This window comes from Microcaecilia unicolor, chromosome 5 (genome assembly GCF_901765095.1).
Source record: "Microcaecilia unicolor chromosome 5, aMicUni1.1, whole genome shotgun sequence".
Taxonomy (NCBI): Eukaryota; Metazoa; Chordata; class Amphibia; order Gymnophiona; family Siphonopidae; genus Microcaecilia; species Microcaecilia unicolor.
The window spans coordinates 136927900-136943431 of record NC_044035.1 but is presented as its reverse complement, the minus strand read 5'-3'; the positions used below and the strand labels follow the sequence as shown (position 1 = coordinate 136943431).

Here is a 15532-nt window from a genome sequence, read left to right as displayed (position 1 = left end):
TGCCAAAAAAAAGAAAGTCAAGCAAATATAGAAAGATATAAAAACCGGAGAGAGAGCCAGCTTGAAAGGGCTGAAAGTGGAGACAGGATTGTGAAGGCTACTGATGGGGTTGGGGATTGAGACTAGCTGGGATAGTGTTTGTGGACAGTGTGCTGGGGAGAGTTGCTTGAGAACAGGAATAGAGCATGTGTGGGTGAAGGTGAGCTTAGGGAAAAGGAAAATGTGTGGGTAGTAGACTTCGGGACAGATGCACAAAGCTTACCTTGCTATTAACGTTTGCTTTACACTGGTTCCAGCCAGTCTAAAGCAAACATTTAGGTAGCTAGGAATGCACAAAGAGGTTTTCCGTGGCTCTAACATGTGCCGTTACAGCCACTGAGAACCCCATGCAAATGTATTACAATGAGCTCATTCATAATCAAATGTGTATTCCACGGGATGCACAGCTCCAGAGCAGCCCTAATTTAACAAGGAAATTTTATGGCTGCTCTAGTGCTGTTGGAGAGGAGAGAAGCACAAGCAGGAAGCTATAAAGGATGCCTGCTTGTGCTTCCTACCGCTCACCTACCGGTGCCCCCCCCCCCTAAATTTTTAAAAAAATTTTCCCTGGTGATCCAGTGGACCGTGCCCCCCCCTTGACCCCGGAACCTTTTAAAAAAATTTTCCTAGTTGTCCGGTGGACCAAACCCCTTCCCCTGCGCAGGCACACACCCCCTCCCTCCCTCCCGCACCTGACCCACACCCCCGCCCCTTCCTGTACCTTACAACAAGGTGGAGGCAGGAGGGCAGGAGCAACAGCTCCCCCCCCCTCCTGCCTCAAGCCTGCCCGGAACAAAATGGTGACACCCAGGCTCTCCCCAGTGCATCCCAGAATGCGAGGATGCACAAAGAGGGATCCGTGCAGCTCATTTGCATGTGATCCCCTTTGTGCATTGCTGGTTGTTAGTGATTCGCTAAATTTTAGGGAGGCAGCTGTATTTTACGGCTGCCTTTGTGCATCGAGGCCTTCATTTTAGTTATACAAATTACTCAGAATGCACTTGAGCAGCCAGACTGACCATATCAGAAGGGGAATCCTTCAGTTCAGCAGTGTTCCCGCTCCACCTCCCATTGTGCCCTCCACTTTGTCCAGCAATGATCTTGGCTGTCACATGGAAGAGGGTTTTTTGCCAACATGGCCCCTTCTAGAAAAATAGTGAAGATCAATGCTCTAAGCCTTCTTTCACTCCTTCTGTGCTTCATCAGCACCTTGTGTTTGACCCATTGGAACTTTATTCTTTGTATAATTATATTCCTAGATGTCTGTTTAATTAGTATTTACCTGCATTTCTGATTTGTTACGCATTTGCATGTTTAACAGAATCTAACAGGGGTTTAAATAGAATTCACTGTATCAGAAATGCCACAACCATATTTACTGATGCTCAATTGTTTAACAAAAGTTTTTTGGGATGTTCCTGATTCCCCTTATAAATTATTATATGATAGAGGTAAAAATGAGCTTATTGGCCTTGAAAAAGTTTCTTTGTAAAATGCAGAGCATTTTGATCATTAAGGATTCTAGCTTAGTCATGTAGAAGGACCTTTTACAGGCTTTCTGAAGCCCAGGAGGAAGAATTACTTGCTTGAGTCTAATAGGCCCACTGGGTGTACATAAGAATATTCACAATGCATTAAATATAGTCAAGCAAGCTAGTCACAATTCCAATATAGTTTTATCCTATAAAAGATCAAACAATGGCTTTCAGAAGTCAAACTTTAAGGGAGAATGATAAATATTAATATACATATATTTTATTTTGCTTTCCAGATCCAGGCGTCCAGCTCCACTTCCAACAGGCTCAATTCGTGTTGACTCTTCTGCTCCTGTGATCCCCCATCAAAAGGTAGAGTACCTGGATTCTTGTCTTCCATTGATTAGAGTAGCCAGACATGTCACCCGTGTGAGTCCCATCTCTGAGATTTTGTTGCTCTCAATTATATCAATTCATTATATTAATTTGCCTTCTTTTAGACACTCCAAAGCAACTACATTTATGTGCACATTTATTCTCACTTCTCCATTTTTCAGACTTTCTCAAAGCAGTTGGCTGAGGATACACTTTCCTTGAGAGAAATCAAGGAAATTGGGATTCAGAAACTTAAACCTCGATGAACTAACCCTAAAAGTCTTCCTCTAAGTTTATAGTAGTGCAGCCAGTCTCCTACTGTGGTGGGGCTGAGGATGACATATTATTTTTAGTATCTGTGCCTATAAAATCAAAACCTTCTCCACAATCCTCTTCACAGAACAAGTATACAGGTCCTGTGATGGCTGGCTGTACAGTATAATCTGTGAACAGTATCTGGACAGGCACAAAAAACACACACTGAAAAAATAACTGAGGGAATCTGGTAAAGATTGGAATAAAAATACGTATTTATTGGGCCTTTCTCACGTGTACAAAAATATACAAAGGTAGAACAATGAAAACAGTAAGGCATATACAGGGCAATTCTATAACTGGACACCTGCAGTTACTGCCAAGAAAATTGGCACTTACATATGTAATTTCACTAAGTGCTATTCTGTAAGGTAAAGCATAAGGGCCTTAGCATGTAACTACACATGGGCGGAGTATGAGAGGGGCATGGGCATGTCTCAAATATGCATGTTCAACTTAGAGAATACTGTTGATTACACACGTTGCATGGTACATTTAGTCTCCCCACCCCCACCCCCTTTTACATCTGTCACGGACCTGGTGTAAATGCTCACACTGGCTCCACGGGCATGCTCCTTGGGACGAGCGATGCAGGGGCAAAATTGGGAAAAGAAAAAATGAAATCTTTACCCCTTTTTTGGCATTTATTTACTATTTTTCCACTTGTTTTAGGTAGCATTTTTTTTCTAATTTTGCCTTTGATGTTCCACTTTCTGTAATATCAGTCACGGGCATAACACCTGCCTCTGCTACTTCTATTCACTATAGTTGCCGGCCTAAGCCGGTTTATGAACTTCAGCGTAGTAGAAAAGTCAGTAATTAGATTTTTTGTGAATCTTCTCTATTATCCCAAGTTTCTGTTGATAGAAATTTGACTTTTTAAACTGTTGTTCTCCTTGTAAGAAATCAGAGTTAAATCATGATCATTTTATTTGTTTATCTTTATTTATTGTTACTTAGGTCCAGTGGCATACCAAGGGGGGGGCGGTGGGGGCGGTCCGCCCCAGGTGCACGCCGCTGGGGGGGGTGCCACGCGCCTGTCGGCTCTTCGTTTTCATGCTCCCTCTGCCCCGGCAGGCGTGTGGCACCCCCCTCCCCCAGCAGCGTGCACCCGGGGGGGTTCTTTCACCAGGGGATTGGGGGTTCTTTCGCCAGGGGGGGGCGCTGCATCCGGGGGGGGCGGGGCGCATCGGCGATCCACCCCGGGTGTCAGCCCCCCTAGGAACGCCACTGCTTAGGTCCCACATTATCTGAAACAATATCAGTTCAATGTGTCTTACATACTGTAATGTCCCACACCAGGTTGTGGCACAGTGTGTATCACCAGGTCTATTCCCTCTTACACTTTCCTTGGAAGAAGTCAGGAAAAATCCCCCTGATCTAGATCATGCTCCGGTACAGGCTTTCCAGCTCTCCAGCTCAGACACTCACACAGCAACCAGGTTCTGAAACATAAAGAGCTTTTATTGGGCACAAAGAATTAGATTCCATTGGCAAAGTTCAGTGTCCAAAACACAGCACAAGTCCCACTGACATGTGCTTCAGGATTTAAAGAAAAAATAAATGCAAAAAGAATCATGCAAAAACTGTATAGGAAGGGTTTCTCTTTTCTTCCCTAACCCAGCTTGCATTTTAAGTCCATAACAGTTGATAAGCTTCCCATAAGTTTGAACCAACATTTCCAGGACATAACCTAAAGCTGTGCTCCTTAATGAGCCTCTCTCTGACCAGGTTAATTCCCCACCTGATCCCGGCCATAGTGTTACCACCCCTCTCGGCTGGACTGTAGTGATGTGCTCCCAGATACCTGATGGTTGTAGTCGTGGCGAATATCCAGGAAACACACACTCACAGCCGAGGGAGTGGAACAAATAAACTAACCTCGTCCTTTACTCTCAAAGAATAAAGGAGGAAAAGAAGCTAAATTTAGGATTTGTTCCTGAACTGGAAGGACCAAACTTTCAGATATGCAAATTATCTTTTTCTTTATTGGATACAAATGCAAGCAAATTTTCATTCAAATAAACTCAAATTCACAATTAGTGTAAGGCTTAATAGAAATGCAATAACATATTCAACATTCCAATGTAGAACTACATGTATACCCTTAACTTTGTCTATTTCACCTAAAAAGGCAGAAAAGAACCTTTTCAGATAAGTATTTAAATTGTCTTTTATCAAAATCAGATATTTGTGGTTATTCTCTTTCCTGATGTAAAAATTGGTCTCTTTGTGTGCACTATTGGTGTTTTTGCAGGGATCTCATGGATTTTTAATATCTGATGGTCTGTTCCTTTGTTTCCCCTTAAAATGTTGTGAAAAAAAATCATATATTCTGTTCAACACCCTTGGCAATGTCACTTAGCTGTAGTTGAATTTACATAGATGATGTCTTTCTTGCATTGGAGCTCATCTGGAAATCCTTCAGCGGATGATCTACAGAATTCTTCTTCCTAAAACCTCACTTATAAAGAAAATAAATGGAAGCAAAGCCCTTAAAACTCCCTGCTTGTCCAGGAGCGGACTCCACTCTGGTGACAATTAATCAGTTCTTAATACTGTGGCCACACTCTCTAATTGAAATAAAATAAGTTATTTCTCACTGTTGATTCCCTGTTCTAAAATCCAGCAGGTTTCACACTGCATTCAGAGATCTCACACAGTAACCCATTCCATATTCAAATGGTGATTCAACATTGCATCTCACAGACTTCACATATAAACATAACATTTCCCTGCACAGCTATCAGATCAATCTGGAGAATACAGCATACTCATACAAAAACAGGGCTGGATTTTCTTTAATCTGCAGTCTGATTCCAAACCCTGTACTGAACTCAGAACTCTCACCAACAACACACCTTTCCCACAGACACAGCTCAATGGCTTCTTTTTCCAAATATCAACTTCACTTCTCAGTCCTTCCCCTGTGTCATACTTAAAATCCTTACACACTTTTTCCTGACACCCTTATAGGCTTTCTCATGTAGTACAATTCCCACCACAAATCAAAGCCTCTCTCACCATAAATGGTAAATCACTTATCTCTGGAAATTCAGGGCTATACTGGAACATTCACTCAGCTCACTTTCAATATCAAAGTACCCTTTTTCAATGTCACTTATTTCACTTTAAACTCATAAAATATACTTTTATTCCTCTTACATTTCATACAGACACACCATACGTTTTTTCTTTCCCAGACTTCCCTGCTCTGGTCTCCAGTTCACTCCGCAGTCTCCCTGACAACTCACCCCCCCTAGATGATCTGACATCACTCAACCAATCAGCTTGTCAGAGAAAGACAGTTTTTTTTTCTCTGATCTGTTTAGAATCTACCTCCCCCATAGACAGTGTTGCCAGGTGGGCGGTTTTCCCGCCCAATTGGGCGGTTTTCCGCGACCCGCCGCGGGAAATTTTTGCCCGCGGCGGGTCGCGGTTTTTTGGGCTTCTTTTTCTTCTTTTCCGCGGTTTTTCGGGCGGTTTTTTGCGGTTTTTTTCGGCCGCGGGGGGCGGGGTTAGTGACGTTGTGGGTGGGGTTAGTGACGTTTTGGGCGGGGTTAGTGACGTTCTGGGCAGGGCCGGTGACGAGGGAGGCGGGGCCGATGACGGGGGAGGCGGGGCCGGTGACTGTGGAGGCGGGGCCGATGACGGCGGGGGCGGGGGTGATGACGGCGGGGGCGGGGTGATGACGCGGGGGTGGGGGTGTCAGGGGCGGGGTTTGAGTTTGGGCGGGTTTTGGGCTGGTTTTTGGCCTGGATTGGGTGGGAAAAAAATTTTCCACCTGGCAACCCTGCCCATAGAAGTAAATGCAAAACTTACTACACAGAGAATTTCAAAGTCAATTTTAACCTGAACTTGTACCCAAAACAGCAAGAAACATATTATAGTACAATCCCCACCTAATCATGGTTTATTTCTTTTGTAAAATAAAACTATATTTAAGAAACATCTCACACTTTCTTCAGCTAACTCTATTAACAATTCCCAAACTAAACTTTAAACCTTTTCCAGCCAGCAACATTCACCAAAACCCTGGAACAGCCCCCCCCCAGAGCCCCAGGAAAAAAACATTTAATATATGTTACCATATATTACAATAGGCTAGGACTAGCTTAGTAACAGCCTCTGCACCTTTCACAAGGCTGACCCTGACCCCCCCCCCCCTCCCTCTTTTCAAGCAGGTCAGTAACACTTCCCCAGTGAGGACTGGAAACCAGTTCTTTCTTCCAGCCACAGGCTAGGACTGCTCAGAGAGTCTCTGCACCCTTCACCAGGGTTGCCAGCTTTTCCCAGCCCGAAACTAGCCGTAAACCTGCCCAAAAACCGCCCGTAGCCAATCCCCGTCTTCCGCGTCACCAAACCCCGCCCCTCGTGTCACTAACCCTGCCCCCGCGTCACCTAACCCCACCCCCGCATCACCTAACCCCACCTCCCACATCACTAACCCCACCTCCCACGTCACTAACCCCGCCCCCTATGTCATCCCTGACGCCAACCCTGCCCCTGAAAGGCTTCTATTGGTCCAATTTGGACCGATAGAAGCCCCGAAAAAGCTTCTATTGGACCAAATTGGACCAATAGAAGCCCCGGAAAAGTTTCTATTGGACCGAATTGGACCAATAGAAACCCCAGAAAAAACCGCCGAACTTGCACAGTGGTGACGGGAAAACCGCCCAAAAAACCGCATCCCGCGGCTGGCGAAATTTTCCCGCCACCGCTGGCAAAAACCCGCCCAATTGGGCAGTAAAACCGCCCACCTGGCAACCTTGCCCTTCACATATCTGACCCTGATCCCCCCTCTCTCTCTTCAGGCAGGTCAGTACCTGTCTCACAACAACATTTTGCCCAGTAAGGACAGGAAACCTGTTCTTTCCCCTTCTCTCACTAACCAGGCACTGCATTAACTTTAAGGTCCTTTATGCCCTGGGTTAGGTAGCCCGTTTACTCCCTGCAACAAGTTCTCTGTGAAGAAGATTCCCCCTGCCCTCAAACAGGTTGCTTACCTCTCTCCTTTCATTCTTCTTTCTCCTGGTCACAGCAGAGAAACTACCCTACCACTTTCCAAGGCTCACTTTAGCTCCCAGGGTTTACTGCTTACAGAGCCAGCGCAAAGGCTGGATCTAAGTCCTGGCTTGTGCCTAAGGACTGACTCCTTCTCCTCTAGGAAAGCACTACAGATGTAGAGCACCTCCCTTCCTGAGGCCATGCCAGGTTTACTCCCTTCCAGGGTTCTGTCTGTCCTGTGAAAGACATCACTAAGCCCTACTGGAAAGGGTTTAGACCTGGGGAATCTGCTCTCTTTGTAATTATACTCACCCCTCTTCTGCTTCAAGTACAGTGACACACAGCCAGCTATCCAGGTTAAATTTCTCTCCCTTCTTACAGTATTCACACAGCAATAAGATATGAAGAGACAACAGGGAGACCAGGAGGGCATCTCATACATCACAATACATTTTCAACATCATATTGACCTCTTCTGTCTAACAGAGGCCTGGCTTTTTCCTGGGGAAGAGTCCCACTCGTTGTGTTGTGTGCCATCTAATTATTCCACAGTTTTTTCTACACAATTTTCTTTCTTTTCTAAACGTGGTGGAGGTCTTGCTGTTGTTTTTTTTTGACTCGCTGTCTATTAAAGAGCTGTCCTTACAGAGTTTTCCTTATGTGGAGGTTTTACTAATTGAACTTACGTACTTCGATTCATATTTTGTTATTCTATTGTCCGTTGTCTTTAAAATTAGCTGAATGGGATCTCGTATATCAGACGCTATCTGATGCAGCCTCCTGATTCCCTCACTTAATTGTCCCTGAAGAATTTAATATTTATGTCAACGTTCAATCTCCTGCATACTCCTCTTTTTTCCTTAAGTGCCTTTTAAATTTGAATCTCTCACAGCGTGTTAATATTCTAATAAATTCAGCAGGTCATACTTTGGGTTTAGTCGTCTCTAGTCTCTCTTTATCTTCCTCTTTTTCTCATTTTCGATCTATTCCCTTTTCTTGGACAGATCATTTCTTGATCTTGTTTTCATTGGCCTTTCAGGTTCCTCTTACTTTTCACTCCCAACAGACAACCTTGAATAGAAATTTCTGTAATATAGGTTTGCCTACTTTTGGGTTCATTTTCGAAAGAGAAGGATGCCCATCTTTCGACATAAATCGGAAGATGGACGTCCTTCTCACAGAAACGTCCAAATTGGTATAATTGAAAAACGATTTTGGACATCCCCAACTGCACTCCATCACAGGGATGGCCAAACTTCAAGGAGGCATGTCGGAGCATAGCAAAGGCGGGACTTGGGTGTGCCTAACACTTGGATGTCCTTGACCCATAATCGAAAAAAAGAAAGGCGGCCCACACAAGCACTTGGTCGTTTTCACTCGGACCTGTTTTTCTTATAATTAAGGCACAAAAAGGTGCCCAAAATGACCAGATGACCACCAGAGAGAATCGGGGATGACCTCCTGTTACTCCCCCAGTGGTTACTAACGCCCTCCCACCCTCAAAAAGCATCTATAAAAATATGTCGTGCCAGCCTCAGATGTCATACTCAGGTCTATGACAGCAGTATGCAGGTCCCTGGAGCAGTTTTAGTGGGTGAGGGTACTTCAGACAGGCGGACCCAGCACCATCCCCCCCACTACCTGTTACGTTTGTGGAGGAAACAGCGAGCCCTCCAAACCCACCACAAACCCACTGTACCCACATCTAGGTGCCCCTTCACCCGTAAGGGCTATGGTAGTGGTATACAGTTGGGGGTAGTGGAGTTTGGGGGGCTCAGCACACAAGGTAAGGGAGCTACGTTCCTGGAAGCGTTTTATGAAGTCCACTGCAGTGCCCTCTAGGGTGCCTGGTTGGTGTCCTGGCATGTCAGGGGGACCAGTGCACTACAAATGCTGGCTCCTCCCACGACCAAATGGCTTGCATTTGGGCGTTTCTGAGATGAACGTCCTTGGTTTCGAAAATCGCCGAAAATCAGAAACGTCCATGTCTAGGGATGTCCAAATCTAGGGACAGCGCAATTTAAGGATTTGTATGTCCCTGGCAGTATTTTCCAAACGAAAGATGGACGTCCATCTTGTTTTGAAAATACGGGTTTCCCCGACCCTGAATTGGGACATTTTGCAAGGATGTCCAAATCGAAACTTGGACGTCCCTTTCGAAAATGCCCCTCCACGTCACCTTTGTCCCATCTTTTTCCTGTCAATTTCTCAGATCTTCCTGTCGAGGAACAAGTTTTCCTCTGGGATTCTCTCCTACATGATAAACTCGATGAGATTGCCCTTCCTCATCCAATAAAGCCTTGGTATCACGAGGGACTTTCCCTTTTGAAATGCCAGGTTCAACGAGCAGAACACCTCCTGAAACTTACCACATATGCAAACTACAATAGTGCTACTGTACAGCACAAATAAAGAAGGCAAAATGACTGTTTATTACTAAATCTACAACATTAGACTCCAAAATAAATGTAGATAGCGTCAAATATGAATTATACTTTAATTATAGAGGAAAAGCCTCAATCCTGGCAAGTGCTCCTTGTGTTGTTATACAACGTTAGGGAGCACTGCCTGATCATCACTGGCTCAAAAACCTCTATTAAGTATCCCACTTATATTCTCTTGTTTTAATCAAATTAAGGTTTCATGGGTACTTAGCTGGCTGCTAGAAAAATTTCTGGGCAGTCCCACAAACGGAATACAGGGTCCATGGGTCAATCGACTGTATTTCAATAAGCGAGTTCAATAATCCTTCCTCTCTTATTTCTTCCCGACCACTCAGTGGTCATCTTTTAATGTACTTTCAAGCAAGGACATCTCAAAACTCATTTCAGGAATGAATAGTACTACCTATCCTTTGGACTCCATTCCCTCAACCTAGATAAATATCCCCCATTTGACCTTCTGATGTTGGTTTTCCAACTAATATCTCATTCATTAACTGATGGAGTTATTCTTCCCCCCTTAAAAACTGCAATAATTTGCCCGATAGTTAAGAAACCAAAAACAGACCCTGCTCAGTATAGGCCCTTCCAATCTCCCTTTGCTGGCAAAAAGTTTGGAGAAAGTAGTATTTATACAACTACAAATTCAATTCTAGCCTTATATCCTCAACAATCTGTTTTTCAGATTGGCCATAGTATCGAGACTAATTATATTGCTTTGGCAGTTTCAGTGGACTTATCTGCTGCATTTGATGTAGTACACCATCATTTTCTCTTAGATTAGGCTCAGTAGTCATTACTGGCTTACTTCCTTTTTTTTTTTTTTTTTTGCAAGAATGTACCTTCAAGGTCATCTATTAATGATCAGCTATCTGACACTAATAACCTCATGACGTTCCACAAGGTTCAAATCTATCCCCAGTTCTCTTTCCTAGTCCTGTTGTACTTATACAGACATTGAGTTTAAATGTGTTTGTTTATGCTGATGACATTCTTATAGTTCAATACACTTCTATTTACATTCTGGATCTGACCCCTCTTCAACTTTGTTTGGATAAAGTTGTCTCTTGGTTATTCAATAACCATTTAGTTCTCAACCCTCAAAAGACAGTTGCCTGTTGGCTTATGAGCTATATTTTTCCTCCAGTTGGTGTTCAAGTGCTATTCGGTATTCTTACGCCTACTGTTGAGAGTTGTAGGTACCTTGAAATCATTTTAGACTCTAGAGTAAGCTTCTCCTCACAAATCTCTTCCATACTTAAATCAGGGTTCATGATTCTTTTTAAGTTGAGATCAGTTTGGAGTTACCTTAAGCAAAATGTCCAAACTCAGACTTACACGTCATGTCGAAAATGCCCCTCCACATCACGCTAAGCATTATGATCATATTACCCACTTCTCGTCAAGCTATATTGATTGCCAGTTGAGTACCACATTATATTTAGAATTCTAACACTAACATACAATGCACTTACAACTGGTATTCCGGATTATTTGGCCTCTTTGACAATTCTTTATGTACCATCTAGACCTTTGCACTTGTTGAATGCTCATCAGTTGGTCCTTCCTAATCCATCAAAGGCTTATCATGAAGTGACCAGGAAAAGCGCTTTTTATTTGTTAGTACCTTTTTTTATGGAACACCCTTCCTTTGGCTGTTTGATCAGAACTTTCCTTTGGTAAATTTAAAGTTGCTCTCAAAATGCATTTTTTACCCTTGCTTTTGCAGAGTTATTAGGATATTAAATTTGTTAGTAGGAGGGAATCTGCATCAGGCACTGTTGCAGCCAACAGCCACTATTTACCTGTGTTTTGTAAGCTCTCTTGTGAGATTGACTGTCCTGTATTATTTTGGAGTTCCTTTCAGCTTGTTTTAAACTTTCTTTTCTTGTAAATTGCTTTGATTTGCTCTGTTAAAGGCAATTTTATTAAGTCCTAATAAACCATAAACCATCAATTTGGGTTTGCACTATTATTCTATAACAGCATCTTGGTGCGCAGCCGCCGTTACAGAACTGGCACTCAGCACATGGCATCAGCGTACCTAACTGGGGGCACCCAGTTATAGAATTGCCCCGATAGTTCATAAAGATGATGGCAAAACATATCAAGCATACTCAAAATATGTAATGTTTCTATGTTTCAGTTGATTAACACAGTAGATTTCAGATGCAGCACATGCATAACATAATTAACATCTGGGCCAAGTCAGATATTAACTTTCAGGCTTTTTAAGACACTCAAAAAACAGTGGATGAAGAAGATGTTTCCTTATGTACATTCAGGTACAGTCTGTTTAACACCTTAATAGACCAATCTAGCTTGCTCCTATAGATTTTAGTGGTTGGCATGCTAATTTTTTTTTTGTATTATAAAATATCCATTACTGAAGAAAAGAGAGAAAGGAAGAGACTGAAACATACAATAAAAAGAAAGGAGAAGGACACAAGAAAAAATGGTGGGTGAGGAAGAAACAGAGAGACGTGATCAGAGAATGAGAAAAAATAATAGTGAATCAGAAAATCAAGCCAGGTTCACCTAACATTGGAACCTGTTATTATTTGGTAGATAATAACTCATCAAGGTGAAATATCCTGGAGCTCAGCTCAGTTTCATGACCTAGAAACCAGGGGTGTAGCCAAACTTCGGTGGGAGGGGGTCCAGAGCCCGAAGTGAGGGGGCACATTTTAGCCCCCCCCCCCCCCGGTGCCACCAATCCCCCCATTTTGACCCCCCCACCAACACCACCAACTTTGACGCCCCCCTGCCGACGACCCTCTTGACCCCCTCCTGCCGACGACCCTCTCGACCCCCCTCCTGCCGCCAACCCTCCCCTGCCGCCATGGGCGTAGACTGGGGGGGGCGAGGGGGGGCAATGCCCCCCCAAACGACGAAGACGACGAAAACAACTTAATCTTCTTTCCTGCAGCGGCGAACGGGCAAGTGTAAAAACAGCAAGCAAGCGCAGCCAGGCTCAAGTACTCCGTCCTTCGCTTTCTGAATCCTGACCTCTCAGCGTCCCGCCTTCCTCTGATGTCATTTCCTTTCGGGTGGGACGCTGAGAGGTCAGGATTCAGAAAGTGAAGGACGGAGTACTTGAGCCTGGCTGCGCTTGCTTGCTGTTTTTATGCTTGTCCATTCGCCGCTGCTAGAGAAGAGAAGCATTTATTTAAAAGTAGATGGGTTGGGGGGTGGAGAGGAGAGCTGCCGTATTGGTGCGGGTGAGAAAGAAGGAAGCTGGTCGATGGATGGAGTATTTGAGAGAGAGGGAGCTGCTGGATTGCAAGTGCTGGTGGGGAGGCTTGAGAGAGAGGAGAGTTATTGGAATGGGGGGGGGGGTTGTTGGAATGGGGGGGGGGGGGTTGTTTGAGAGAGGGAGCCACTGAATCACAGGGGCAGGAGGGGTTAAGAGAGGGGGAACTGCTGGATCACACAGGCTGGGAGTGATTGAGATAGGGGGAGCTGCTGGATTACAGGCACCTGGGGGGGTTGAGAGAGAGGAGAACTGTCGAATTGGAGGGGGTCAGAGAGAGGGAAGCTGCCAGATCAGTGGGGGGGGGGGGGGGGGTGAAAGGGGAGAAGCTGTTGGACTAGGGAGGTTGAATGAGCTGAATCACAAGGCTGGGGGGGGGGTTGAGAGAGAGAAGGCCTGCAGAATCAGGAGGTGAGAGGGAGAAGGATGAGCTGCTGGACAATTGGAGGACAGTTGAGAGAGAGGCCAGCTGCCAAACTGCAGAGGAGGGGATGCTTGAAAGAGAGGGAACTGCAAATTAAGCATACATATCATTTGCGAATAGAGAAACTAAATGATCAGACAACAAAGGTAGAAAAAAGTATTTTATTCAGAATTTATTAACTGAAATATGTCAGCTTTTTGAAATGTGCATCTGTGATATTTTGTCTGTAAATTTCAATTCCTTCCTCCATATTAGCATATTCATTTGCATATGTATATATGCAAATGAATATGCTAATATGCTCCGCCCCATCCTTTGCCCCCCCCCAAATGAAACAGTCAAACTACGCCTATGCCTGCCGCCATCGCCTACCTTTGCTGGCGGGGGAATCCAACCCCCGCCAGCCGAGGTCCCCTTCTTCTGGCGCAAGGCTTCGTTCTGTTTCTGTGAGTCTGACGTCCTGCATGGGGGAGGGTTGGTGGCGGGAGGGGGGTCGAGAGGGTCATTGGCAGGGTGGTCAAGGTCCAAATCTACGGGGGCCCAGGCCCCCATGACCCCACTTAGCTACGCCACTGCTAGAAACACCTCCAACATAGAATTTACATATTACTAACACTGGGATTTTGTCACTTAATTTAGGGGCCCTTATACAGGGCGTGTTGCTTGCCACTCCAGCAATATCATCGGCCTTCCACAGGAGCTGGCGGTAGTGCTGCCTCCAGCGCATGCCATTTCCAGCACGACAGAATTTTTTTTATTAAGCACCTGGTTTGCGCAGGAGCCCTTACCGCCTCCTAAGTAGGTGGCAGTAAGGGCTCTCCCCGGAAATGGCCGCGTGGCAAGTGTACATTTATTACACAGCTGTTTTTTGGGGGGTTTTATGCCTTTTACCCGCTGCAGTAAAAGAGGCCTCAGTAAACAGCAAATCCACTAGCCAGCGCTACTGCAGGGCTCCTTTTACCACAGCTTGGTAAAAGGGGCCCTTATCTTTTTTCAGTCCATAATTTATTCTCTTCTATACAAGACATACCAGTCAGGCTTAGAATTTTGTATTGGTTTCTAAATATTTTATGATAACAAAGCCTGTGGATTGTGCTTGTGAGGATATCTTGGAAAGTAGATTACTGCAGGTTTTCATATGGAAAGTGTACTGGATTCCTCCAACAACTCTCTCCCAACCCCCAACCCCATTCCCGTCCATGCAGACTACTCACACATTACTGATATCAGAAACAAGTATCCCGGATTCATCCTCCTATCTCCAATAGCCATATCACCACAAGATCTAGCAAAAACTCACATGGTTCAATTTAATTATCAATGTTAAGTTTAATTATCCAAATTTATGGAGTGGCACCTATGGGTGTGCATACTCTGACTCTAAGGTACCTAGCAATGCCTCTGAGCCTCTCCTGCTAACCAAGCTTGTACTGATGTTTATCGGCACTTCCTGCTTCCCCTTCAACTGTCTCAAACACAGCATGCACTGTTTAGCTAATGGCTTTTTCTTTTCTTTTTTTTTTTGCTCCTACACAGCATCTGCTGGCTGTGAATCTAACTCATGCTTCGCTCCTTGCTAATGCATCTGCTGTGCATTATGCTATCTTTGAATCATACCCCTACCTTTACCACGGGGGGGGGGGGGGGGGGGGGCAATTGAAACAGAATGCCCTATCCCTTAATGCTTCTGCATATTTTAATTAGCAGTGGTACTGAAAATTAGACTGAAAAACAAAAGCAATACACCAGACAAGCACCATCTTCCTGGTTCTTCTTCACACCTTGGCAGAGAATTACTCTCTGCCAGGGCTAAAAGCCTTAAGTGGGAAGAGCAAGGTCTGCAAAGTGGAAGCACAAACACACTGGTGAAGTGACAGCTCTCTGGAGGCTATTCCTAAGGTTGGATCTGTGAGACCCCTCTGCTGGCTGGCTGGAAGGTAGCCTCAGGCTGGTTACAGATATAAAAACTGATCATTCTGTTAGGAACTTAAGAATGAGCATAACCCTTGAAAGTCAAAGGGTTAAAAGGTAGAAACCCTAGTGGTTGTCTTGTTCTTTTTTTTCTGTCAGAAAATACTTCAACCCATAGATCATCAAACATATAAACGGCGAGTGACCGAACTCATTCGCAAATGCGCAGTAGAGACTTCCCTCTCTGTCCCGCCCCTGTGTCAATACGTGATGACGGGGGCGGGACAGAGAG

General features: G+C 44.6%; 1 protein-coding gene across 4 annotated transcripts in view; it reads left to right on the top strand.

The window, feature by feature from the left end:
• The window catches only part of LDB3 (LIM domain binding 3), a 180758-nt gene that overhangs the window by 114888 nt on the left and 50338 nt on the right, over positions 1–15532 (top strand). For all 4 annotated transcript variants that reach the window (XM_030203362.1, XM_030203363.1, XM_030203361.1 and 1 more), the window contains exon 4: positions 1811–1886. In XM_030203362.1, coding sequence (XP_030059222.1) covers positions 1811–1886 — 76 coding nt within the window. The remainder of the gene's footprint in view (positions 1–1810; positions 1887–15532) is intronic.